Source organism: Papilio machaon, chromosome 20 (genome assembly GCF_912999745.1).
Source record: "Papilio machaon chromosome 20, ilPapMach1.1, whole genome shotgun sequence".
Lineage (NCBI taxonomy): Eukaryota > Metazoa > Arthropoda > Insecta > Lepidoptera > Papilionidae > Papilio > Papilio machaon.
Window position 1 is genome coordinate 2662509 of NC_060005.1, and position 27468 is coordinate 2689976.

Below are 27468 nucleotides of genomic sequence, written 5' to 3' on the forward strand. Positions count from 1 at the left end.
TTAAAATGGTTATAAAAATGTATGTTTGATAAGACGATACAGACATAGTATTCTTGACTTTAAATTAATTAAATAAAAATTAAAAAATAGCTTAAGTTGAACGAGCAAGACTACATAAATGCACACACAAATAGCAACAAGATAGACTTTCTTAAAAGAATGTCTCGTCACCTGGTCATCGAAGACCGCAAACAAAGAGATCCGCAACCGAACGATAAACTGTCAACACAAAACAATATGATCAAATACAAAACAAAATATTTAAATAAAACAATAACAATCAATTCGATCAATCAGATCCATCAAACGATTGACAATCAATTCACAACATAAAATATTTATACTTCGAAAATAAAAAACGTATGATTTAACGGTGAACGATTTAAAGCGAGCTATAAACCAATGCAACGGTCCAATTGGTGATAATTGTCGATTGAACTTGGATCGTACCCATAACAATCGGCGCGCGAGGCAAAACAACAGTAGCCCGTTTAAAACAATCAGTTGAACTGCAAAATCCAGCCACGCAAACCGCATCCATGACGAACTTCGTGGTATTTTTATATTTAAAGTGAATTTAACTTTTTAAACAAATTAAAAATCGATCTCGTCCAGTGTTAATTGGCATAAAATTAAACAGATTAAAAATTCAATTAAGTTATTTAGGAAACGAATGCCGGAATATCCGGTAGGATGTTAGTATTCAGTTGAAATGTGATGTGGCATTAACGAACGGAAATGAATCGCAACGTGTTCATAGCTTTTATTTGCACATCTCTTGCCGTTACCTTTCAGGTGAGTTCTTTTTTAATATAAGATAACAAACAAGTAATCATTCAATAGATTATAAAAAAATAGCGAGGTGACCGTAACCATAATCATCTACTATAAATTAAAAGGTTTTTGATGCAATGCCTACCTTTATTAAATAAAAAACAATAAAAAGTATGTTAAATAATTATACAGAGCAACATAGTAGTGTATTCATAATCTCTACTATCCCTTGTTTTAAAACATTCTCTTGCATTAGTGTAACAACCATATATTACTTTTTAGGTTTAGAATGTGGGCTCTGTCGTATAGGATAATTTTTAACAAGATTTGTAACGAATTTATCCAATCTTCCATATTTTCATTTTAACTTTCAAACTCTCTCTTATTTTGCTTTTGTCTTACATTTTTTTGTTTTTTTTTAAACGGTAACATAAACATCAAATCCTTTAGTACTAGTTGATTGATCATTACAGAATTTTTTTTTATCACAATTACGTTTTTGAATTGAAATTTAATAAACAAGAACAAAAAAGAATGCGCGTATTATTTATAAACACGTTATTTAAAAAAATCGAGCATAAAAACACACAAATATAAATATATTATATACCTAATAATTTGAAATGTATTACAAATATTTGATTGAAACTTGGAAACTCGGTCACTGTACATGCGACCGAGTTTCTGAGTTCCGCTTACCCGAGTTCCGTAGACCATTGGTAAACCTTACAATGGATTTGAGTTAGACAGACTTGGGTTACTTATACAGGATGCAATCGGAACTGATATAAATGAACAAAAACATCTTGAAAAACAATAGTAACATGTGAAAATCAAAAATCGTAAAAAAAATTATGTCATTGAAAGTGAAAATATTAGTGCTTTTTCTAAATATATTTAAGAAGGGTAACATGTAAACGTATGAGACATCAGTCCTAGTTTGGAAAAATAGATAGAATAATATAGATCTTTTTGAATACATAATAATATATAACATTTGTTCTGTTCGATCAAAATAAAACTGTAAATTAATTTGTCGTTACATTTTACTTACTCTTATCCAAAAAAAAAACAAATGATTGCATTTTAACAATTACTATATTTTTTAAATTAAATATGATAACATTATGGCGAGAAACTATATAATATGCCAGTGTGTTTAGAAAAATATTGTCCAGATACATTGAAAATTAATATTTATATTTTTGTTTACATAATTAAAAAAAATAGTTAAGAGACTCGTTCCTTGGTTTCGAAAATAAATGAGCGAGTTTAGTACTCTACGTTTTCTTTTCTTTTATTTAAAGGCCGGCGCTGTGCCTTCCTCTCCATCCGTGACGTTTTTCCTGTACTTTTAAAACTTGTTTTCATAAGTTAAGAATATGTTATCACTTTATTTTGCAGACGACAGACTTCCAAGACAACCTTATCAATGGCTACCGTACATTAATAGCCGACATACAAGTAAGAACACAGAAGTCTAGAGAGGACATGGACACTCTAGTGTCACAAATAAAGCTGCTCATGAAAAACGAAGCCGACAAAGCTATAAATTACATGACGGTGTATCTCGAACAAATATCTTTATACTTTCAGGTAATATATTATTTTTTTCTTTCAAATTAATAAAAATTTTATCCAGTTGTTTTTTTTTTTGAGTTTGTTTATCATGTTAATTCCACTGTGATTAGTGAGGTATCATTTAATTCGGCTCTCCCTGAGTATCATTTAAGTCGGGTTTTGTTTTTTTTTTCCTTTTTAATTGACTAAATTATTGTTACTATTTATTGTATTATCTGTAGCGTTATTTATACAAAAGAATGAACACAATCTTAAATTTAAAAAGTAAATGTGTGTGTGTGTAAAATTTTCAATTTTTATAATCCCAAATTAAACGTGTTTTTAATCTAATGACCTTTCCTCGTGAATTTTCTAGTTACTCATAAATTTCTTTATTCCATAATGACTGCCTTAATGTATTAAGTTACTAGTTGTAAAAGAAGTTTCAAAACTGATAAAAAGCCTAATCTCCGTGGGACTAAACTACCTTGAAATTTAAGTGAGAAATTTTTGAAATACGGATAAAATTATTAACGTTTCAATCGTTATGCAAACACCAAAACAATGGACGCAATTAGCAATTAAAAATTAAATTAAAAATTAATCGGTACCACTTCATGCGATATAATTTATTACCATACTAGGAAATTAAAGTTGTTAACACGAAAACAACTACTCATAATTTATCTCATACTGCCACACGAACAGACATTTTATGGTTACTAAAACAGTCGCTTAGCATAGATTTTATTATAGTATAAGTTGACAAACGAGCAAGCTGCTTGAATTCGCCAAAATAGCAAATTGACCGTTGCCCATAGACATTAGCATTCGTGAATGTGTTCCCTACCATTATTCAACAGAGGAGGGGACAGAAATAGGATATTTCCACTTCCTTTGCATGTTCTCCTCTGCATCCACCTCTTCTTCCAACTCTTTCCTTTTTAGGAAATTATTAGAACGGGAAAATTACTAATATAAGGCTCATACACTCATCAGGCCAAACACGGCATTGTTTCCACCTTGTGTCTGTCTTCTGTGTGGTTTCTTAAATTAAATCTACATTCAGGCACTCTCTTAGTAATCACGTATATTTTTTCGTTATCTTTTTAATTCTTATTCTACCAAATGTTAGTTAGAACTTTAGCTTTATCCAAACAGCTTTGTATGTTAAAGTTTAAGAGAAATGTGTCCGGCGGCCTTCCATCCAACTTTAACAATCATGTTACCCACTATAACAACAAAGTCCGAACTTACAACTAGTTACTACATACAATTATGAAGTCACAATGCGAATGTGTTAGAAACTTTTAAATGTTAAATCTATAATATGATGAAGAGGAAGTGATTCAATTGTTCCGAAAAAATCCAAAAATAACTAGATAAATAAAAAAATCAAACAATAGAAAATTTTTACATCGGTTGCTTACGATTGCCATATTTTTTAAGAAGCAACAAATAAATAGTTTGATAAAAAAAAATTGACAAAGTTTTATTACATTACATTGTTGGACAAATATTTTAACACGAATCTTTTCTTTATTTTATTAAAATAATGATTGATACTTTTAATATGTTGTAGATAATAATTCATGACCGCAAGCCACGTAACGGAACGTACTGTAAGGAAAGCATTGTGAAACTTTTGGGAGAAAATTTACAACTGGCCGATGAGAATGTAACATTATGCCTTGCTCTCGGTTATCAAAGAGTACAAAGGCTACCAGGTAACGAATGTTTTATTTTTAATTGTTTGCGTAATCTAATGAATAGCATTTGTACCGTAGAGCCAGTGGCGACAGCTGTAGGGGAAACGGATCGCCACGAAAAACAGGCGTGATTCAACAAACGCAAATACTTGAAGGAAATATTTATTTTATTTTTTATTTGAGTTCCGAACGAGTCGGGAACATAAATTTTGTTTTACTCGTACCATTTTTTGCCTTAACTTTTCATCCCCCACTTTACCTATACTAATATTAAAAAGATGAAAGATTTCATTTGTTGTTTGTTTGCATTAAATGGACTCCGAAACTACTGAACCGATTTGAAAAATTGATTAACTACTCACTATTCCCGGGTGAGGTAGGCCATATTTATTAGTTGATAATTTTAATTTCGCGCGAACGAAGTCGCAGACAACTGCAATATTACACTATCAAATCTATCGTTTTAACTTACTTTATTAACTTTTTCCAACAACGATTCCAAATAGAGATTATATCGAGGATAAACTACGAAACTAATAAACTTATCTGTCTAAAATAAGTGTATTTTTGTCCAACTTAAAAGACATTAAGATACTATTTTACGATTACTAGTATGAATATTAAAAATAAGATATACGTATAATAGCTTCATTTTTCTTTTATATTTGCTAACTAAACTGTGTCTGTTTCTTGTGCTTACAAATCTGCAGTAGCGAAGTATCATTGTTAACCTACATACGGCCATCTTTATTTTGGGAGTGTCTTCCTTGTTTGCGTTACGTGTGTTACAGTTCGTAACAACACAGGATGTATTCAAAACATTACCAACGTTATACAATAATTATGTATGATTTTACAACGGGAATGTTCAATTTGCTGTACTACATTAAATTTGAGTACGTGCTTTTATAATTTATTGGAGAAGTGGCTAACTGCTTTAATTAAAAAAGTTACAAAAAAGCGAAAAAGACAAGATGACACCCGGAGGTTTTTAAAACCAAAATCCCCTTTAAAATATATTATTATCTGTGTTTTGTCAAAAATAATGAGTTATGTTGATATATTTTATGCGGATATTTTGGTCCACAAACCAACTGTAAGTAAATAGTACAAACATTGGTATTGACTATGTTTGTCGAATTTAAGAAACAGTCTCAATTTTGATTCAAAAAGGTCAGACTCGGATAAGCCTTAAAATCAAAAGGCGATAAATATTGGTATTAGCGCGTCTAATCTTCAAATAAAAACAGGGTGTAAGCCTTGCATTGAAACAATATAGGTATTACGAATATACGTTTGAATTGTATTTACTCCTGATAAGATAAAAGGCTTTACTATCGTTCATTTCACTATAATACTAAAGTACTGATACGGTATTTTACTAATTGACGATTAATGGACATTGTCAATATAAAACGACATGTATTATAAATGCAAAAGTTTAGATGAATGGATGGATGGTTGGATGTTTGTTAGAAGATGTCTCCATAACGGCTACTTAGCTCTTGCTGAAATATAGAAAAGCCTGGAAGAAAACATAGACTTCTAATTAAGTTTTTTTTTTAATTCCGCGCGGACGGTGTCGCGGGCAACAGCTAGCAAACTATATGTTTTTAAATAAACTAAACAATTATGTTATTATATTAACACACTGTTTTATTTACAGAAAAGCTACAAGTCCACTTCGAAACTCTAGAAAACTTGAAAAAATATTCAGCTTCAAAATTATTCGAATGTCAGAAGCAGCAGCAAGTCGGTGGGAATTGCTCTCACGAGAGTCAAGACCTCGAGAGGACAGTTGTAAGTAACAAGGAACTAATTACACTTTTATACTAAATTCATGCTATTTCCCTTATAAGTAACTAGCTTTCGAATAAATAAAAAACATAATTAGTAGCCTATGTTTTCCTCCAGACAATGTTCTACATCTATGCCAAATTTCAACAAGATGTGTTGAGCAATTCTGGATATGACCTTCAAACAAACATCCATTAATCCATCCAAACATTCACATTTATAATCGTAATATTAGTAACATTTATAAATAAGTAGATTTCACACGTGTGATTAAAAGTAGGTGCGGCACCATAGTGCTATTGATAATTATCTTTACAAAACAAAACAAAACGACTGCTATAATACATTTTAGTATTTTTAGCATCAAACTTCAACTTCATTGTCATTCAACATAACATTGTGAATTGCATTGAGTGTAGTTCACGATATATCGAAATTCCTGAGAGTATTGCGCCGCATCGCAATCGCATGTGTGTCAAGGCTTTTAGCATATTTTAAACCCCTACTGTAACATTTTTAACAATATTTCAGTTCCTGTACGAAACATCACCTTTTCCAGTTGTTATGGCGGAAATAGCTATACATGGGTTCAAAGAGGTATCAGATCTGAGTGTTTGTCTTAAAGATATAATATCGAGAATGATGACTCACTCCGTCAAAGTGATCGGAGACTTCAACAGATGTATCCACAACATTGAAATGCCTAAGTTAAAATATTTATTGAAATTCATGAAGAAATATGCGTAAATAAACCAATGGGTATAAAAGTATCTCATGGATTTGGTACAACATAATCATCATTAATAAGAATTTCTTCTGTAAATTAATTCTTATAATTTTTAAAGTAAGAAATAAATCAAATAAAACTTAGTTGTAAATTTAAATAATATGTAGTTGTAATAAAAAATTAATATACTTAGTTTATATACAACTTATTAATATACGTTATAAGTAACTTTAAGAATAATTTCTGTAATATTTTCCCATTGTCTCATAAAAATAAATGTTAAGATTTCAAATAAGCCAACTCTTTATTATTCCCTCAGTGAAAATTGCTCTCAGCTTGCTGACGCTTCTCATGTAAATACGTCTGTGACATCTGAACTAAGTGCAACTGCTGAATTTCATGAAAGTAAGAGAAATATTCCAATGCTAGATGTAAATAAAAACATGGTTTACACGCGAACTTACTTTGTGAGGTAATACAGCGTACATTTAAAGTTTGTAGACTACATTTAAAGTGTGTTCTCTTAAGATATTAAGATAACCCTCTCCCATGATTACGATCTATGTAACAAATATAACCTTATATAATATAACCTTCTTTTATCATTTATTTTTCTCTCTGACATTTGTAATAACTGGTTGCAAATAACATTCTGAAGCTTTCGCAATTCCGTAGAATAATTTAAAATTCGTCACAAAAACTTAGTTTAATGTTACATTCAAATGTGAACACGAATTCAACAATCGAGGCTTAGATCGTAATGACAATAATAAGCAATGTTATGAAAATATAAACACCGACGATGTTTTGACGCATCTCTAATTTCAAACATCAAGAGAACAAGGTATAACTCACCAATATTATAATAACGTCGGTCGAACAAGGTTGATACTTTAGCAACCGACTAAATCGTAATGTCCGTTGAGCCATCGTGAGCGGACCCACTGGTCTAGACATATGTATGAGCGGGGAAGGCGGCGGATGTGGCGGCGGCGTGGATACCGGCTGAATACTTCTCCTTACAGTCTCCAACGGCATCGTCCGAGCTACAAGACTGTCACTACCAATCGAAGTTGCACTACCACTGAACATATTCATCAAATCACCTATAGATCCACCACCACTGGACCCAGCGCCATAACGTAACTTGTCCAAATCTGTTAAACTAGATCCTCGTCTAACACGGAGACGGGAACCGGTAACATTCGAACGACTGGAGAAAGCTTTCTCGCGATATATATCTTGCTCACTGGCCGCTTGGCCCTTACGACTACGCATCATTTTAAACATTTGTATTACGTTAAACTTCGTACAGTACTAACGTTCACACTTGTACTGAAATAATACCTGAAGTGAAACTTAATTTGCATATAGATAGGAGATAGGTGCGCGCGCGTCGTGTTATTAGGGCCATGGCCGCCCGCAGGATGTCGCTATCGAGTCCTTGTGTATTTCCGTTGCCACTAAACAACACATGTTTAAACAAACATTATTTCCTAAAGATGTTAACTGGTCCGAAGCTTTTTACTAACTGAACGAAGTATAGTTTGATATGTTATGTATAGTTCGGAGCAAGTCAGTTGAACTAATGAGGTGATCGGGTTCAAAGCGTCACGGGACTCAGCGGGCGGTGCGGGCCACTTAACGAATAGGCCCCGTTAAGTAATAGATGTCTGAGACTGCAAACGATTTTTTATAAATCATTTTATTTGACACTGAGATTTAAATTCCTATCTTGAAAAAGCGGAGTAACTAGCAATTTAAATGATATCGAAAATATAGTCGTTTGCTTATTACATACACACATTATTTTAACTAATTAAATAAAAAAAATTATCAACAATACTACGGTCACTGTTAAATGGACACTAAGATAGTCGCTTAGTGTAGATTTAGTATGAAAAACTGACACTTAAGGTATCCATGAACCAACTGAGTTTGACCGTTAGTTACACCTTAAAATGTTCACTAATCATTGAATTCTGACACCAAAATCCCTGTATAAAACATATCGTCATCCCTCTCATTATCTTTGATGAAACAAAGATAACAACATGTTTTAAATAGGGATTTTGGTCTCAAAAACCAAAGATAAGTATATTTACAAAGACTTGATAGTGAAATAAATAAACTTTTTAAGAAGTAGAAAAATCTCTAACCTTCCAAGTCATGATAACATTCAAATATGCCCTTATCTTCAAGGTTATTCATTAAGGAGTCGGTATCGTGCAGCGAAATAACAGCATTTTCACATTTACGGTACGTAAGCTACATTCAGTCCCGACAGGGGGCAGCACTATAGCTTGTTCTTAGATGCTTTTATATTGTTAAGAAATGTACTCCTTATAAAAAAAATAAAATACTGTAAGAAGTATCATTATTACCAACAATTTAGCAAACTGTATGCCTATAATCCAGGAATTATCGAATAAATATCGTATATCGCTTTGAGAAAGGAGGTACTGGATAATCATATCAAGAGATAAAATTAATGGTTGTTCGTATTATACTGTATGCTTTTTTTCGGAATATATTTGTTAGTGCTGTAAAGAAGTAAAAAAATTGACTTTATAGTTACAAATAATTATTAGTAACGTTTAAAAAAAAAACGAAAAATTCCACTGACTACCTTTCCTTTCGTGTGTCCATCATTTTTCTGTGCTTTTTTTAATGATAAAATATTATCAGTATTTTACAGTAACAGACAAAATTCTAACTATTACTAGATTAATTTAAATCGGTAAATAGATCCTAGGCTAGGATCCTAGGCTAGTAATAGTATCCGACTAGTACTATTGCATCATTATTATGGGTAATTTAGTTAATATGCCAAATATTCTTATTTATTTTATAGGATTTTAACGAAGTTTAACGATCATATCCAATTAATAAATGAATATTGGACACATACGGTGCTATAACATGTTCGATAAACGAATACTTTTTTTAGATATCATAGATAGAATTATTTTTAGATATCTATTAGTTCATTTGCTCATGTTCACTAACTAATTTGATATTGCTGGCTTAAATTATTTTTTTTGTTACATTTGATATAGAATTGGAAATTGGTGTTGGTTTTTTGTAGAAAATCAACATCTAAGAAGTCAAAATAGATCAAGTTAAAATTAATAAAAAAAGTTATTAATGGCAGAAGAAATGATGTTCAAAATTCATTGATGAAAGTTAAGATGGAATAAACCGACGAAATCATTACCGTACCTAGATTACATAAAAATACACAAAGACATTGTTATTTCTCCATTAAAATATTTTAAAAAATGTGACGAAAGAAACAATACAGTAACACAATTATAATTAAATAAATATGATAAATAAAACCATATGTTTATTTCGTCACTAATATAAAAAAGACTCACGTTTAGCTGCATGACGATTTTGTTGTAAGCACGATGCCACCGTTGTTTTGGCGTCAGCTTCGGTTGTTCCGGCTGGAAATCCAACTGTTCTGCTTTTTCTCTTTCTTCGTCTTCTTGGAATACTGTATCATCTTCGTTATATGCTTCATCTACTTCGTTAAAATGTTCTTCTTCGAATTTTTCTGGTTCTTCTCTAAATGCATCGTCTCGATCATGGAAACTTTGTTCCTCGTCTTGATATTCAGAACCGTGATCGTCAAACGAATCTCTTGATGTTTGAAATGTATCAAACTCTTCTGGCACTTCATGGTATGTTGTTCGTTCATCTTGAAATGTCACTTTTGATTTATCACTAATGGCTTCTGAAAAAGACGTTTTTTTCCAATAAAGATTACAGCTAACCCTTATCTTTCTATATCTGAAGTAAAATATTAAATTCTAAATTGCAGAATTATTGAATGCTTATAAAATTATTTAAACTTTTACATTATTAGAGACTAAATCAGTGAGGGACGGACCACGACCCCTTAATAGTCCCTCTGACCATGAAAAAAGCCCCTAATGGGTTTGAAACTAGTCGATGCCGACGCCGAACTAATTTCGGGAGTGTGAGCCGTTTATTTATAGGTCTTAAATTCTTATTTATAGAATTATACATAATTGCACCTTTTCACCCCGTCACTTCACATCAGATTTGTAATCGTAAAAAGTATAATCTTTGTAATACTCACCTTCTTGTGTAGTTGGGACGAGAAATTTGTCTTCTATCTGAACAGAACTTTGAGAAGTCTTTCGATCAGGTATCGATGGTGCTTGACTATGGTAACTATCAACGGAAGGCTTACGAATTTGTGAGAGAGTTCTCGTAGGGGAAGCAGTCTTTTTTAAGCTCGGGCTCGAAACCTCAGGTGCGTGGGTTTCTGTATCAATTTCTTCTTGAATTGTGTCATGCATAAACTCTTCATCATGATACCTGTCTAAAGAAGTTCTGTCTCGGTCTATGCTTTGATCTAATTCAGTCTTTTGGTACTCTTCTTCGTAGGCACTTTCGTCAAAACTCGTTTGAGCAAAGTCCTCCGGTGCGTCCGGTAATGTCCGTGTTCGTCGCACTGAAGGTCTTTGTATAGATTCCTGTCTCCTGAGTGATGGTGTCCTTGGTAAGACAGGTGTACTTGTAGTTGTAGCGGCAGTAACTGTTACTGATTTTGGCACTTCGGGGACGGATGTGGTAACGGGAGCTGTGGTACTCGAAAATGGGGTTGACGGAGCTACAGTAGGTGTCATTTGACTTACAGAAGTTGTAGTTGCTTGTACTGTTGTTGTTGGTTGGCTTAGTGACGGCGGAGCAACTGCGGCGGCCGCGGCTCCAAAGAAACTACCAAGTTTTTTAGCACCGCCAGCCATTAGAGAACCTAATGTAGCTGCTCCCGTTAATACAGTGGACTGAAGTTGTTGTGTGGGTAGCTTTTGCTGCTGCTGCTGCTGCTGTTGTTGTTGCTGTTGCTGTCGTTGCTGTTGCTGTTGCTGCTGTTGTAGTAATTGTTGTTGTTGCTGCTGCTGCTGCTCTCTTTGTAATTCCTGTTGTTGTTGTAATTGTTGCTGATGATACTTTTCCTGTTCCTGTTCATATTGTTGCTGCTGTAGCTCTTGTTGTTCTTGTTGCTGCCTGTAATCTTGTTCCTGATCTTGATATTGTTGTGACTCGTAGTGTGTTTCATACTGTTTATCGTATTGTTCTTGACTATACTGTTGATCTTCGTAATGACCTTTTTCGTATTGATCTTGTTCATATGTTTGTTGATCATATTGCTTCTCTTCAAACTGTGATCGATATGTTTGTTGCTCTGGCTGTTGTTCGTACTGTTGGCTTTGTGTTAAATTGTCTTGATATGATGATTCATACGGTTGTTGATACTGGTAATCTGTTTTCGTTTCTAAGTAATTACTATCCTCTTTGTAATCCTGATCTTGAATTTCGTAGTTATATTGTTGTTGACTTTCATAAGGCAAATCACTCTGTTGGTAACTTTTACTTAAATAACTATCTTGTTTAGTTGTTACAGGCGGTTGTGGTAAATAATTAACTGTAGTTGTGACAGTTTTCGACGTTATCGTATCTACATCACTTTTAACAGTATATGATAATTGTGTTGTGGTTTCTGTTTCACCCCACGTTGATTTTTGAGCTGAAAAAAAGAACACTTTTTGTATCAACTTATTACACGAACACCACATGTTTATAAACCCAGAATCTCTCAAATACTGATTGAATAAATTTAACTCGTGTTAATTTATACCGCCGGAAGTTTTTATCTGGAATATTTTACTCGTAATTGTGTATAAGTATATAATAATAGTTGTTATTTTTAACTCTATAAACCCTGATATTGATAATACATATGACATTCATAAAATTTGAAAATAGTCTTCTGGATAATTACCAGTTGCAGCAGGCGGCGTTGCATGAGGTGTTTCATCGAAGAAAGGTTGCATACCTTCGTCGTCATAACTACAAAGATATATAGACATTGTTAATCCATTTTATTGAATTTAAAATACAATGAACTAATAGACCTGTATATATACCTGGCATTATAATTAGTGTCTTGGTACTGTTCAATGGCAGTGTCTTGATATTGAGATTGGTAGCCGTAAGTGTTGTAATCATAACTTACGTCAGGTACGGCTCTCTCTGATTCTGTGGAATAATGAAACGAATTAAACTCATTAATTTAGCACATACAAGTAATATGTGTTAGAGAACTTCGATGTCGAAGAAATTGAATCAATGTTTTTATATCATTATAAGAAATCGCTATTATATATCGCCTGTATACCTTGTGTGTAAGGCACATGTGTATGAGTGGTCACGACCGGCACAACAGGTGCGACCGACGCAACAATAGGCGCCGGCTGCGGGAGGGGCGCGGGGACAGCGGGCGCAGGGGGCAGACGGGAGGCACGTGGAGGCCGCGGCAGCCGTCTGCCCCGCCGAGTGCCGCCATGCTCGCTTCCCGGCGGCAACGGCAACGCACGACCACGTTTGGGCGTCGATGATGGCGTTGCTAGAAACAGTAATATGGTGATTTGTGTGCGATGCGATGTGTTCCACGAAATTAAATTATTGTGATTTCTCCATGATTTGACTTTAATGATACATTTACATGATGCATATATCGTTTTAGAAACAATCGTGTAGACAAACAAAATGTCTGCTTTAATTCAAGTATTGCATTCTCTGTATAATAATGCAAATAGATACCAGGAAGACTAGCCGTCGTTCTCCTCGGCCGAGGCCGGTACGGAGCCATCTCGTTGTAATCCGAATAACGAGATGAGGGGGGAAACTGAAACAAAACACACTCATTAATTCAACTTGCAATCATATTTGTCATTTTTAGAACTACAACAGGAGGATAGCTGGTTATATGTACGTCGATAAATAACGGTTAAGCAATTGTTAGGAACAGCCAAATCTATTAGACGGGCATGAAGTTAAAATATGTTTTATTTGATCACTTAGTACTTCAGACTTCCCCTCTGCCAAACATTATTCTCGTTTTATGAACGCCCAGGTCTTTTGGTTGTTATTGATTTTAATACATCAATCACTGTTGTGTCAATGGTCGATCACTACCAATATAAATATTAATAACTTAACCAATTTAACATCAAAATATATATGGGTCATGTCAATGTCGGCTATAAAATTAACAATTATTCCTTATTGCAAGTATCAAGACTATCCAAATCGTACCTGTTTGGTCGGCAGCTGAGGTAATTGGACGACAGAGGAGCGGCGCTTGTTGACGATGTTCTCATACTCAGTGGAGGTGAGGCCGTAGCCATCGTCGAACAAATACCGGCTGCCCCACGGCCGCGCCTCGTACGACCCGTACGGATAGCTACTCGAGTCATAGTATTCCTCGTAGCTTGGCTGATGTGATAAATGCGAATGGTCCCTGTAAATAAATAATCACTAATTAATTACTGTAATACAAGAGAGATTACATAAATGTGTGAAAAGAAGCGGGAGAAGTTTGCCTGACTAACTCCATCCGCAAATCCTTATGTTCTTCCACCTAGTCTGCGAACTTATTTTTTTTTCAAAGGCATTGCAAAGCATTATTACGGTCGATGTAATGTTTTAAGCTGTTCGTACAGAAATGGTTCTTTGTTTTTAGAATGAACAATCTACCCTTCTAAATAAATTACTGTTAACATTCTACTGCTACACGTACCTTATGTGCGTGCTAGTGGTGTAAACGTCGTAGCCGTAGCCCATGTTGTCATCATATAAAGTATTCTGACGCTCTAAGCTCGGCCTTCGCTGCTCCTCTACAATCAAAATAAAATTTATCATCAATAATTATTACTGCATAAACATTTTAGTGTCATACGACAATGTCCTTTGGTCACCAAAACACAGTTACATATATAGGTACATAGATTGTATACACGCTCAAAGAATTTAAACCTATAATATTGCCTATCTTTCGATCTGTATATAGTAATATTTTATCAATTACTTAGGATATTATTCGGATATATGTATGTATGTATGTATGTATGTGAATACTAAATGTATTTACCTCCCGATTGCCAATCTGTTGCTGTTCGCCAAGAATACGCAGATTCCACACTCGCCTGTGCGTGCATTTGCGACCATGTTTCTATCCTGTAATATTAAATAAACATTTTTAAATCACAAAACAAAAAAAATTGTAATAACTTGTAGAGGCAATTAATTGCATAAACTTATTTAATCGATGAACAATTCTTTAAATAATCACATAAAACCTATTTAAAAAACAATCCAACTTTAACAAGTTACTATGACTAACTACAACTTTGAGTCAAAATACAACACTAAGGGTGTAGTCCCTTAGTGTTGTATTTAAGCTCCCTATTAACGACTACACGTATACTTAAAGATTAGATATAACATAAAGTATATTAACCTATTCGTTCGCGGCTGGCTGTTATAATACAAGGGATCGGTATCGCCATGCATGTGGTATTCCTCCCGCTCGTACGAATTCTCCCGAGATGCCTCCAGCGACCTCTGGAAACAAAACAGACATTTCAGTTAAATAATTATAACTCTTTAATCGGATAAATATTTATTTACTTGTGTGCATTAATGTATCGTTCAATTAATGTCTAATATGTGACGAAGTAAACAAGAGTAAATGACAAACGTAAAACACGTGTGAATCCAAGCATTCACAGACAAAATAGTGTAAAGTGATACGCAATAAATTCCCAACCGACGGCAAAATAAGCAGATAATTATGATAACAGATTTCAAAATATTTATCTAGTAATGGTTACTGTGTTTACTGATTCTTACCACGATTGGTCTTTTTGGTAAAAACAAAACTTGAATATAAATTATTACAATGCGTTTCAAATGACAATGTACACGACAATGACCTCTATATAACAAAAATCACTAGACATGCATTTTTTTTTAATTCAGAGATTCAGCACTAAGTACTGTATCTAAAAAGTATCAATAATTTAATCGGAGATTAAACTTTGTTACACATTAGCACGTTCTTACCTGTGGCGTATGTATCTGATGCGCTGCACTCCTGAACTGAGAAGCGCTGCAGTTGGCATGTTGGCCCACCGGGTAGTTGAGGTCCGACGTATAGTCGGAGTCTTCCGAATAGCCCGCTGGAAAAACGACAGTAAGTATAATCCTCAAAATTAAATACGACGGTACTTCGGTTGTCATGAAACGCTATTTTGAACAATTTTAGATATTGGCGGGACAGATAAGGATGCAGTGAACACGTACACGCACGCTTTCCTCCGAAGTAGGTCGGTCCACTTATTCAGTCATGCGTGTGCAGCCGAGCTGACATAAAGTTTGAATCTTGTTACACATACAATAACTACGAGAAGTGTAGAGACATACAAGAGAAAGGTATTCAGTTTTTACGGGTAATAAATACATTTGTGAAATATCGTTATGTTAGTACTTAAAATGACTGTAACTGAACACACAATATACAAATCCCGTAAACTGCAACTACGAGTGTACTTTACAATTTTAATAGAGTATTTAAACTAAGATTTGTGACCTCATAATTCACAGCACTACGAGGCTTTGAACCATGCTTCATTGGACATTTATTATCACATTATACGAACATTTTAAGCATACACAAAACACGTGCATCCATAGAACGTTTAAAATCTTCACTAACCTTCAATTTCAGTAAATCACGGACAGAACACAAGAGCTAATTCTTCACATTGTTATAAATAAACGGCAACTTATAACCATCAAAATTGAAATTTATTTTAAATTCACTATTATAAACACCACTTTAATTTAGAAATAATGGCTTTTCTCAATAAAAATCTTCATCGCGATTGACACAAAATTTAGCGAACAAACATTTGACCCTTCCACAATATTCACACAAAAGACAACGATGAATTTAGGTATGTAGAGATGATAAAATAACTAGTTCTATTGCAACACATGTTTCACCCCGTTGGTAAACTGAAGATATGCGACAAGCCATTCAACTGTTCAATGATAGATCGGAAGGTTGAACTATAAGATCCGTTTTCCACTAGCGCAATAATCAAGCCATTCTAACCGCACTCGATTGACATTTCTGATCTTTAGCACACAGTTACGCTACCAAACCGGAACCTAAGCGAAGCGCAATTCAAAAGACATAAAAACGAAGTGAAAATGACTCGCACAGTGTGCTCCACGTTTCGTGTAAACTTAGCTGCTAAATAGTTCGCAAGAAGAAACTAATTGAGGGCTAAAATTCAAATCACTAATTAATTCGCTTCGGTTCCGCGATGTCTTCACCACTGTATACTATGCCTCTATGAACTCTATGTATTATTTTCACTGGTGAGGTCGCGGTTGACTTACAAATAGCCAGAGTTTTACGGCTTGACGCTTAGTGGAAAATGGTCTTAAGTTTGAAACGTCTCATTCACTCACAATGAGCGACGTATTGCAACTGCCTGCGCGCTTGCTCCGCCCGCTCGGCGTCGAGGGCACCGTTCAGCATATCCAATTTTCTCTGGAGGTCAGCCCCGGCCGTGCCTTCCGCGTCTGAAACCGATGCGTTTATCTTACTTTATAATTGTCTTTTAAAAACAACTCTCAAAGAAATATTTAAATAAAATATTGTAAAAATCAATAATATCTAAACTGTATTATTGAGATGAATAACGCAAAACACAACAAGAAAGTCTTTTATTAAACAATAATAATTATGTACTTAATAAAATTGTAGTATTATAGACATCAAAAAAGCATAACTTTTTTAAAGCGTGTTAGAATTTCTTTTATAAATGTCATGTTATCAAACATACAGTTGATGTAATTTCTAATAACATAATATTTGAGAATTGAATGGCATTTAATAATGAAAGCAAAAACCAATTTGACTCGGCCTAAAGAATTACAATTCGATTTGTGAAGTATAAGTTACTTTGACATATTCCTCGCAATTTTTATACTAATCGCTGGATTTAAACTTGTCAAAGTTTTCGCAAGTAATTTTATGCAAGTACATTTGTTTCAAAATGATGCTAATAATTTTATGAAGAGCTATTAAAAGAGCTTTCTAGCCGTATAAGATATTTTTAATCTTTGAAAATTTATTAAGATGGTCGTTTTATTTTAAAAAAATAAAACAAAAGCTTATGCATTGCCAGCATTTTTGACCTAATTTTGTACACGACGGCTAATCAAAAAAAATATAATTTAATCACCCTATTAGCACGCTAAAGTAACATAAATTATAGTGGCATGTTGCAAGGCGGTGTACGCTTACGATCTGACGTCACAAAGCAAGTGCCTGTCGACGGCACTTGCGATATAACAGAACAATTTTAAAACCTCAACATTCTAAATTGTCCACGTTGTCGACGTCAAATATTAAATACTTAGAATTCTCAGAATATTTGCAACTTAATATTACACAACTATAGGCAATAATCTAATTGCACAACCAAACTTCACATACCGTCATGATTCGAAATTTTCATAAAATCTCTCTAAAAATTTTATGCTATTGAAATTATTAAAGTAAGAAACCTCTTACTGCTACAAAAATACTATCATTATCATATTAGACAAATTAAAAATAAAATAATAATAATACAGTCTTGAAAGAATACAAAATTTCACTTGTTTGCTAATAAAGTACGGAATGTAATCCGAGATTAAGGCTAATTAATTTTAGTAACTAACTCAGTATATCTCAGCTTACTGTGAAATTTTAAGCATTACAAAAAATAATGCAGACACAGTATTAAAATATCCTCGACTCTATGATAACAATCATGATACCCGTCTAATGCAACTTGCGTATAACCATTTATATACGGATGTCTGGGCATCGCTCTTTTCGCTATTTTGGCGAATTTAGACGATCACTTACTCGTTTACCACCTTATATTATAAAAAAGAGAATTTATAATTTATAGTCTACTTTTGAAATGTATTACTGGCTCAATAGCGGAAATCTCTAAATCAATACTTTGAACGACGTTTCATATCCTACATCAAAGGAAATGACGTAAGTTAAACGTCATATCTGAATGCCGCGAGCCACTTTATAAGCTTGGCATAAAATTTCAATAACGGACAAAAATAACTCAAAATCACTTAAGATCGGCGAGGTAAACAGATATTATTCCAATTTATATAATAATTCGAAGGATTTACAAGTGTAACGGCAGTATTCTACATCAATACAGGAGGTTTGCTTGTTTATAAGGATTGAAAATACACTAAACTAGGTGTCGCCCGCGACTGTCCGCGCGGAATTAAAAAACTTAAAAAGTAGAGTATGTATTCTTCAAGACAGTTCTACATCTGTGCCAAAAATTATCAAGATCCGTTGAGCTGTTTCGGAGATACCTTCAAATAAAAATCCATCCATCTCATAATTTGTATTTATAACATTAGAAAGATCTACGGTAATGATTAATAAACACTCTCAGATTGGCTCTAACTTATTAATGTAAGAAGAGTTATTTTACACTAGGTTCAATGCATCAATAAAACCTTGAAATATTAACAATCAGCATCACATTTGATATTGTTATCCAAATATGTGTGCAGTAGAAAAACGTGAACTTAAAAAATATAATTAATGCAGACTTTTTGTTCAACATATTGTGATGAAACAGCGACACATGTGAATAATTTATATCACATCGTGAAGCCGGCGAGCGCGCACGCCTCTCACACACGAGTGGTGCTTGTCCTATATTAAAAAATACAAGACCCCTAGTCTGTATTAATAATTAAAAAATATATACAATAATACATTAATATCAAACGTGTATATTTCTAAATACAAAATTGACATTTGACGTTAACTTTTGTCCGCCATGATAATAATTTCCCGACCTAATTCAGTAGAACATTGCCTGGGGGAAACTCTGGTCGGGGAACGAGGGTAACTAGGATAAACGGTTTATTGAAATAATAAGCAAGCATGTTCCAGTTACAGTAATAAGTCATAATATAGTGTTTTATTTCTACTAAATATGTTCTGTAGTCAGATAATTTAAACGTTTTTAGCAAATGGTGTTTTAACACATCGACTTTAAAACATTTTGTTGTACAAATATCTTACATTCCAAAAAATCCATATTACCCTGTATTATTATTTAAACAATTTTGAATTGTAATAAATTATCTTTTTCATTTTTCATTACAAGATTAGATAGTCTTTATTAAGTAAAAGTTTCCGTTTATCATTTTAGGAAATAAAGAACAATTTCACCGTCTACCTGTATATTATGAACATAGCGATGAAAAACATTATCTATTTTCAGATATCACTTTTGTTAACTGCGATGTGCTTATGTATAATTCTTATGTATTGAATCAAAGGCGCCGGCGGGGCGACTGCGTTAAACAGGACGCCTCAAGGCCGACCCGTACTGTACCCTACTACTCGTACTTCGGATGATTTTAATAAATGACATTACACATATGACCCTTTACAATTATGTACTATTTTTAAATTAACTCGATATATACCAAATGTTGTAAATAAAACGAACATTAAAATAGTAATTATGTAAAAATCCTTAAACCCTGTTTTCAATAACACTTTAGGGAGAAAACAAATCGAATGACATCTCATTCTTTAAAATCGATCAAGTCATTTAGGTTAGTGTACGTTACATTGTTTTTCCTTTCTTTCTTTCAATTGAACAGGCTTTCATAGGCGCGTAAAACTTTGCATTCTATTAGAATAATGACTTAGAATGTTGACGAGTTAAAGTAATAAAGTACTGAAATGCATTATCACTGCATCAATATTATATTATCAAGTTAATCCTCAATACATTCGCGCGAATAGTGGGATTAATAAGACTTCAATTATCTTTCGTTTTATCAGCATCATCAGCTCACTATACGTCCCCACCCAGGGGCTCGGAACCTACCCTAACTTAGGGGTGACTATGCCATTGTCAACCACGCTGGCCCAGTGCGGGTTGTTTGACTTCACACATATCATTGAATTTCTTCTTAGATATGTGCAGTGCATCACGATGTTTTCTTCTTCACCGTAAGATCGTCGGATAAATGTACATATGTAGATCGAAAAACACATTGGTACATGGCGGAATTCGAACCCAGGACTTGCACATTGCAAGTTAAGTGCTTAACCCTTGAGCCACCACGGCTTCTTTTATACAATTTCATTATTATTATTATTTATTATCACAGATCGTAATATAAAATGTCAAAATTTGACATTCTCAGACAGACTTAGAAACTCTTCCAAGAATATATGAACATTGATTTTTATTTATTCATAAAGAAGAAAGTAAAAGTTATAGACAACTTATATTTAAATATAAAATTCATTGAAAGAAGGCGCCGTCTAGCCGGCTGTAGTGTGGGCAGATGGTTCCAAGGTTACAGGATACTTTACGCCATAGAAGCAATGAATGGATAGCTATTCAACGCATTCACTTCTAGACTATTCGGCGTCAACAATCAAACTTACCAAACCAATAGCCAACGACCAATCAAATTGGCATAAAAATTACCACTAAATTACTTGACATTCCCGCTCTCGAGCATAAAAAAAATGTGAGAGTGAAAATTCAGAACGTTATTAACCCAATTTATTAAAGTCTCTATATCCTTCTAACTGGTCCATAAAGCAAGCAAGGCCGCTCAATCAGACGGCGCCAGCACACACACTTAAGATCGATGCCAAGTCGCTACAATAATATTCGTTTCCTTTAAGAATTTCGATATCAAAATATCTTTGTAAAAAATAAGCAATGTGGTACGAAGTCTTCTCTGAATTCGAGAAATTATTGTTCAAGAAATACGATATGATTATACAAATAAATATTGGGTCATATTTACGAAAACATTGATAATTTAATGCGAAAATATATTTGAATACGATACATAGTTATAATAGCTAATATTGAATACTATATAATAACACCTTGGCAGAGTTTCTCCAAGATGTTTTAATATTAGGTCCTTACATATGAAATTGGCGTTTTTCGTACTGGCCACTTTAATCACGAATTTCTCCTCTTTGGTAAGGAATTCCAAATTCAAATTTGTACAGCTATAGACTCATGTATTTGTGGTTCGATGACCGTCATTCATTTGTTTTTTTTTCTGTTTTTTTCTGTTTGCGTCACTCATTTTACAAAATGGAAAACTTAAAATATCGCATTATTTACGAGTACGAGTTCCGCCGTGGCACTAGTGCTGCGGAAACGACTCGAAGGGTGAAAGATGTGTATGGCGGTCGTGTTGCAAAAGAAAACACAGTTCGTTTTTGGTTCCAACGTTTTCGTTCTGGAAATTTCGATCTGCAGAACAAGCCCCGTGGACGGCCTGAGACTCAAGTTGATAATGAAGAGTTGAAGGCTATTGTGGAAGCGGATCCATCGCAAACCACGTCCGAGTTAGCTGCAGGCTGCGATGTTAGTGATAAAACTGTTTTAATTCACTTGAAGCAAATTGGGAAGATTAAAAATCTTGAAAGGTGGGTACCTCACGAATTGACTGAAGCAAACCGGCAAACGCGCGTCGACTGTTGCGTTACATTACTAAACCGGCACAATAATGAAGGTATTTTAAACCGAATCATTACCTGTGATGAAAAATGGGTTCTTTACGATAATCGGACGCGCTCAGCGCAATGGTTGGATCCTGGCCAGCCAGCCAAATCCTGCCCCAAGCGAAAATTAACCCCAAAAAAGTTACTTGTAAGCGTTTGGTGGACTAGTGCCGGTATTGTTCATTACAGTTTTCTCAAATCTGGCCATACTATTACGGCTGATGTCTATTGTCAGCAATTGCAAACCATGATGGAAAAGCTAGCGGCTAAACAACCTAGGCTGGTTAATCACTCCACGTCACTGCTGCTTCACGACGACTCTAGACCACACACTGCGCAACAGACGGCTACTAAATTAGAAGAGCTTCAATTGGAAAGTCTAAGACATCCTCCGTACTCCCCGGACCTTGCTCCAACAGATTACCATTTTTTTCGAAATTTGGATAACTTCTTGCAAGGGAAAAAATTCAACTCCGATGGGGCAGTCCAAATCGCCTTCAAAGATTTTATTGATTCCCGTCCGACTGGTTTTTTTAGTAAAGGGATCAATGAACTACCTATGAGATGGCAAAAGTGCATAGAAAATAATGGTTCATACTTTGATTAATTAAATATATTATATTAAAAAATATTCGACTTTTTGTTCCTCCCATACAAAACGACAATTTCATATGTAAGGACCTAATATATGGATCTTTGTAATCCGAATCAAATAAACATTATTATTATAATTATTATGCCTTGAAGCGGTTGAAAATTAAGTTTTACTGTACAGAAGATTTAGGCAAAGCTATCATATTAAAATTGTGTTATAACTTACCAAATGGCAGTTCAAATCTACAGTCCAGCAGGAGGGCGTGGCCCGTGGGCCCTGTGGTGCCCACTACCGCGCCGCCCCGCATCATCAGCTGTGCCTCCAGCTCAATCCAACGACCACCGCATTCCTGTCAATATCACGAGTACAATTATTACTACTATTAGTACATCTAAGCTGATTTTTTAATAGGGCAAAGTAGCAATGGAGCGAACCACCACGTCACGTTAGGTTAGGTTAACCCATAGACCTCTAACCCATAGACATCTTCAATGAAGTGAAATTTGACAGATGTAGAAAAACGATTTAATATTATTGCACGATACGGACATTATGTACTTACACTAATGTCACCGCAGTAAAGTGAAATTACAATCACAAAAAGATTCAGCGGTTCATCACTGTTCATCATCATACAGATAAAGATTTCTGGTTCAATTTTATCTTCTACACGATAAATTTACATATAAAGTAGTTAATAGTTTTTTTTTACCATATCCATTTTTATTTACATTTGGTATCAATCATCATGATTTACAAACACACACACACACATACACATTCAAATAGAATATATAGGTATTCTATTGTAGTGTTAAAATTTATTACTTATTGCGTAACTTTTAGCTGTTAAAAATAAATCGTTCTCTTTGAAGCGTTGGCGGTAATTAACAGCACATTGTCCGAATACCTCTAAAGTGCTTGGGGCAACTTCTGATTACGCTTTTTGTTACTCTGGTGTTTTAAATGAAAACAAATCGCACAATAGAGTTAAAACAAACTGAAATTTAATAGTGGTCTTTAATTATTAATTAGTTTGATAGTTGAAAGGCATCTAAAATAAAAGGCCGCTATCATGTATCCTTTGAAATGCGAATGTTATTTATAAAAGCATACCATTTTATAGGCTTAATTTATAATGATATGTGACAAGAAGCTGTCGCACTCAGAGTCGTATATTAGTCAATAAACTAATCCATCAGTGTAGATTTTTTTTTGTAATTAGCTTGTCTAAAATCTTTTATCATATTGATCTTTCATCTTTTTCTAAGTAATTATATTTATTATAAATATGTTTTAGCAGAAAACATTTACATACGCGTACGGGATAATGTCGATAGTTCCAAGATACACATCCACTTGGCATTTGACGTAGCAATCATTATCGGTACTGTGAAAGAGTATTTATAGATAACATTTTATCCCACCCACATTAATGTCAATGTATGGTTTAACTATTATAAGTATAAAAAGATGTGACAAAGCTAATAGAAGTAAATTCTTAGGTACTCCTTGTGGTGCATGTTGCATATTGGAGGAACAAATTAGCAAAAATAATTGAAATTCGAATGTATATTATAATGTTATTCCACCGTAACGGGGAGGTAGAGCAGCAGGACAACGCAGTACAGAAATAACACTGTCCTACTGCTCAATCTTTGGAACTAACATTAGGGTAATTTACCTCATTATAAGCCACCGATGTGAGTGGTAGGTAGTGGTACCCGAGCGCCCGGTCCCATATGACGCCCTTGTTCCACACCTCCACGAGCAAACCCAGGTTGATGTCATTGATCTCACTGAAGACAAAAAATCCGTATTAAATAGATAAAAGATAGAAAATACTTATAGACTACATAATCGAATTCAGTGAAAATGAGAATTTACAGTTATACATGTTACTAGCTTAATATCTATATATATTTATTTTGAAACATTTCAACAAGTCTTTAATACAGCCTTATAAAGATAAAATTGATTTGATAGGTTTATTATTTCGCATTTCCATAAAATTCAAGTATATGTTTAGATCGCTGACTGTACGTATTATTGTAAACCATATCTAAAATCTAGGGTAATAACCGCGACCGTTTAAGCCCTAATAGTGGGCTCCCACTGCTCTAACGTTAATACAAAAAACCTTTAATTACACAAACAATAAACATTGGTTTCTGAAATGTTGGAGAAACGTATTCCCTTTAGGATAATTAAACAAGCTTTAAATATACATCAACATCACAAGATATACATTATTAATTTCTATTTGAAAGAAAAAATAGACGGAATTTTTACAAAGCAACAGATACAATAACTCTTATTCGCAGAACTCATCATCCCTAAGGAGCAACACAACACTGGCAATACCCTTTTAATGTCTACAAACATTTATATTAATGTACAAATGCAAAGAACGAAATAAATTGAATCTCGCTATTTCTTGACATTTGATTGGTGGTGGTTGAAATGGTATAAAAGACAAAATTAAACATAGCATATTTATTAACTAATTTAGAAAACGGCTAAAACACTCACGTATATTTATCCAGTGTCGGCACCGACTAGTTTCGAGCCCATCGGGGGCCCTTTAACAGGGTGACTGCTATTAAACTAGTCGGTGCCGACACCGATAATGTCTCACAAAAATTTTAATAATAGCATATTCATTTAAGTTACAATGTATAAATTGGAATAATTATGTAGATACAAGTAAGATCTTTAAAAAATTAAGATAACAAATTCTACACAAAACAAACAAAATTATACATATATCATTAACATAAATGCAGATAGACTTGAATACATATTTTCTACAATTGTCTACAAGATTTTTCCGGTAGACAAATACAATGGAAACACCGTATTTTAATTGGGAAATTAATGATGATTTCATTGAAAATTCTGTGTAATAAAGTCATATAATATCCGAATCGAACTTTGTCATCAATTGTACTGAATTACTGATTGCAACCATTCATATTCAAATGTAACGTTCATAAAAGACATTGCAACGAATCTTTAAATATTACAATTAAAGTTCTTTTTACAATTTTTTATAGTATCTCGAAACATACATTTATTGTTCATTTAAAATAATTTTTAATATAACTAGTGAAATTAAAAACTAGCTGAAAATTGTGAAATAATTTGGCGTAATACGTGCCTTGTCTAAAGTCTATTCAAGTGTATCACTGTAGGATTACGTAAAGGACAACATAATTAAGAAGGGAGTAAAGACTGAGATGACGGAAGATAGATCGATCTGAAGGACCGAAACCTGGCGCACCGACCCTACATGAGTGGGATAAAGACAGGCGGATGATGATGACGTGCATATTAAATATCTAATTTAGTACTTTATTTTCAATAACTTACAAACTAACTTATGAATATTTACACAGTTACTTAGCAAAATTTGATTTGTTTACATTATAAACTATCCCAGAAAACTCGAAAAAAAAACTAAGAATGCATTTAAAAAATCACAAAACCCGACTAACTTTACCTCTATTAGACTTCGGGGAATAAAAAAAGGAAAACTACTTACTTAAGAAACTTAGTATTACATTAAAAAATCAATACTCACAATAGAAAGTCTTGTTCCCAACATGGCGTCGGACCCTTTACTGTCACCGTCGTAGACTTAACATTTTGCAGCTTAAGTGTCACGTACGTGTTGAATTGTGTAGCTGCAATCGATAATATACTTTAAAAACATTAAAAATAAGGAAGAAAATTGTTTGAACTTATAAACGATTTCAACGATTTTTAAATGTTATGATTTTTTATTAATTTAAATCCATAGAACGTATAGTTATTAAACGTTTTTATTAAGTTTTTTCCTGTGGTTTATATCCAAAACATTAAATTCTATTACTTAGCATGTTAACAATTGTTATTTTTATCTACCCTCTTTCCAACCAAATCTTTATTTTTAGTGTTTCCTTGCTATTTCTATCTGTTAATGATGTTTACTAATTGCTGAACATCAGGTGGACAATTTGCTGTATTCTTCTCGGATTATCGAAGTCCTATATTTATTATAAGCATCGTGAATTTAAATATATTTTTTGAAAATGTTTGATTTCAAAATTGATTGAAAATGATGAATGAACAGTTTCTACTATCGTTAACAAAACGCTATTAAATAAAATCTCTTACCTTGTATACCAACATATCGCGCTTTTTTAACTGAAACAATAAAAATATGCAAGTCAATTTACGCATCTTTACTGTGTATAATACTGTTACATAATATTATAATAAACAGAGGAACACAGAGTTACGAATACTTGAAAATTTGAATGACTATCCGGATATGTCCATAGAGAACTGTTTACGGAATAATTAAAAACACTTTTTGCTTTTTCACTAGTTGCATAAGTATACCTCTACGAAAACGCTTAACACGTTTCTTTGCTTCGTGTTATTGCATAAAATAACTCGACATTGTGTTGTCGCACTCATTTATCATATTGTTTAGTGAAGTTTGACATTCGCTCATTCCTAGACAAGGATTTTTTACGCTTACACTACTAAAGGGGTCGTACTGGCCAATAAGTATATTGCGCATTGACTTTAGCTTTAAAGTTACAAAAAATAAATAGTAATTTTATCTAAGTTACTTTCTTTACAGTAGTGATGAAATATTATTGTAAAGTATATATCTTAATAATATTATAAATGCGAATGTTTGGATGGATGTTTGTTAAATGGTATCTCCAAAAGGGATGCATGGATTGCGCTGAAATTTTGCATAGATGCAGAACATAGTCTGGAAGAACACATTAAGTTATAAAGTTTGTTAAAGCGGACG

The 27468-nt window shown here is 33.6% G+C and overlaps 3 protein-coding genes across 3 annotated transcripts in view; 1 reads left to right on the forward strand and 2 right to left on the reverse strand.

The window, feature by feature from the left end:
* Positions 1 to 15623, reverse strand: part of LOC106710037 (protein unc-13 homolog B) — a 134696-nt gene extending 119073 nt beyond the window's left edge. The window contains exons 1-11 of the mRNA XM_045682834.1: positions 15514 to 15623; positions 14909 to 15012; positions 14540 to 14625; positions 14189 to 14285; positions 13705 to 13909; positions 13210 to 13294; positions 12785 to 13012; positions 12534 to 12645; positions 12389 to 12456; positions 10679 to 12133; positions 9948 to 10309 (exon numbers count right to left, since the gene is read on the reverse strand). Of these exons, the coding sequence (XP_045538790.1) occupies positions 9948 to 10309; positions 10679 to 12133; positions 12389 to 12456; positions 12534 to 12645; positions 12785 to 13012; positions 13210 to 13294; positions 13705 to 13909; positions 14189 to 14285; positions 14540 to 14625; positions 14909 to 14961 (2751 nt within the window). The 5' untranslated portion in view covers positions 14962 to 15012; positions 15514 to 15623. The remainder of the gene's footprint in view (positions 1 to 9947; positions 10310 to 10678; positions 12134 to 12388; positions 12457 to 12533; positions 12646 to 12784; positions 13013 to 13209; positions 13295 to 13704; positions 13910 to 14188; positions 14286 to 14539; positions 14626 to 14908; positions 15013 to 15513) is intronic.
* LOC106710036 lies at positions 612 to 6625 on the forward strand. Its single transcript, XM_014502000.2, has 5 exons — positions 612 to 795; positions 2179 to 2370; positions 3917 to 4061; positions 5710 to 5843; positions 6372 to 6625. The coding sequence occupies exons 1-5, from the start codon at positions 739 to 741 to the stop codon at positions 6585 to 6587; spliced, it is 744 nt and encodes a 247-aa protein (XP_014357486.1). The 5' UTR covers positions 612 to 738; the 3' UTR covers positions 6588 to 6625.
* LOC123722149 (phorbol ester/diacylglycerol-binding protein unc-13-like) lies at positions 15426 to 27102 on the reverse strand. The gene is made up of 8 exons (XM_045682997.1): positions 27096 to 27102; positions 26814 to 26843; positions 26239 to 26341; positions 24340 to 24454; positions 22881 to 23004; positions 16930 to 17043; positions 15514 to 15629; positions 15426 to 15452 (listed from the first exon to the last, which is right to left on the reverse strand). The coding sequence occupies exons 1-8, from the start codon at positions 27100 to 27102 to the stop codon at positions 15426 to 15428; spliced, it is 636 nt and encodes a 211-aa protein (XP_045538953.1).
* Between the last annotated feature and the right edge of the window lie 366 nt (positions 27103 to 27468).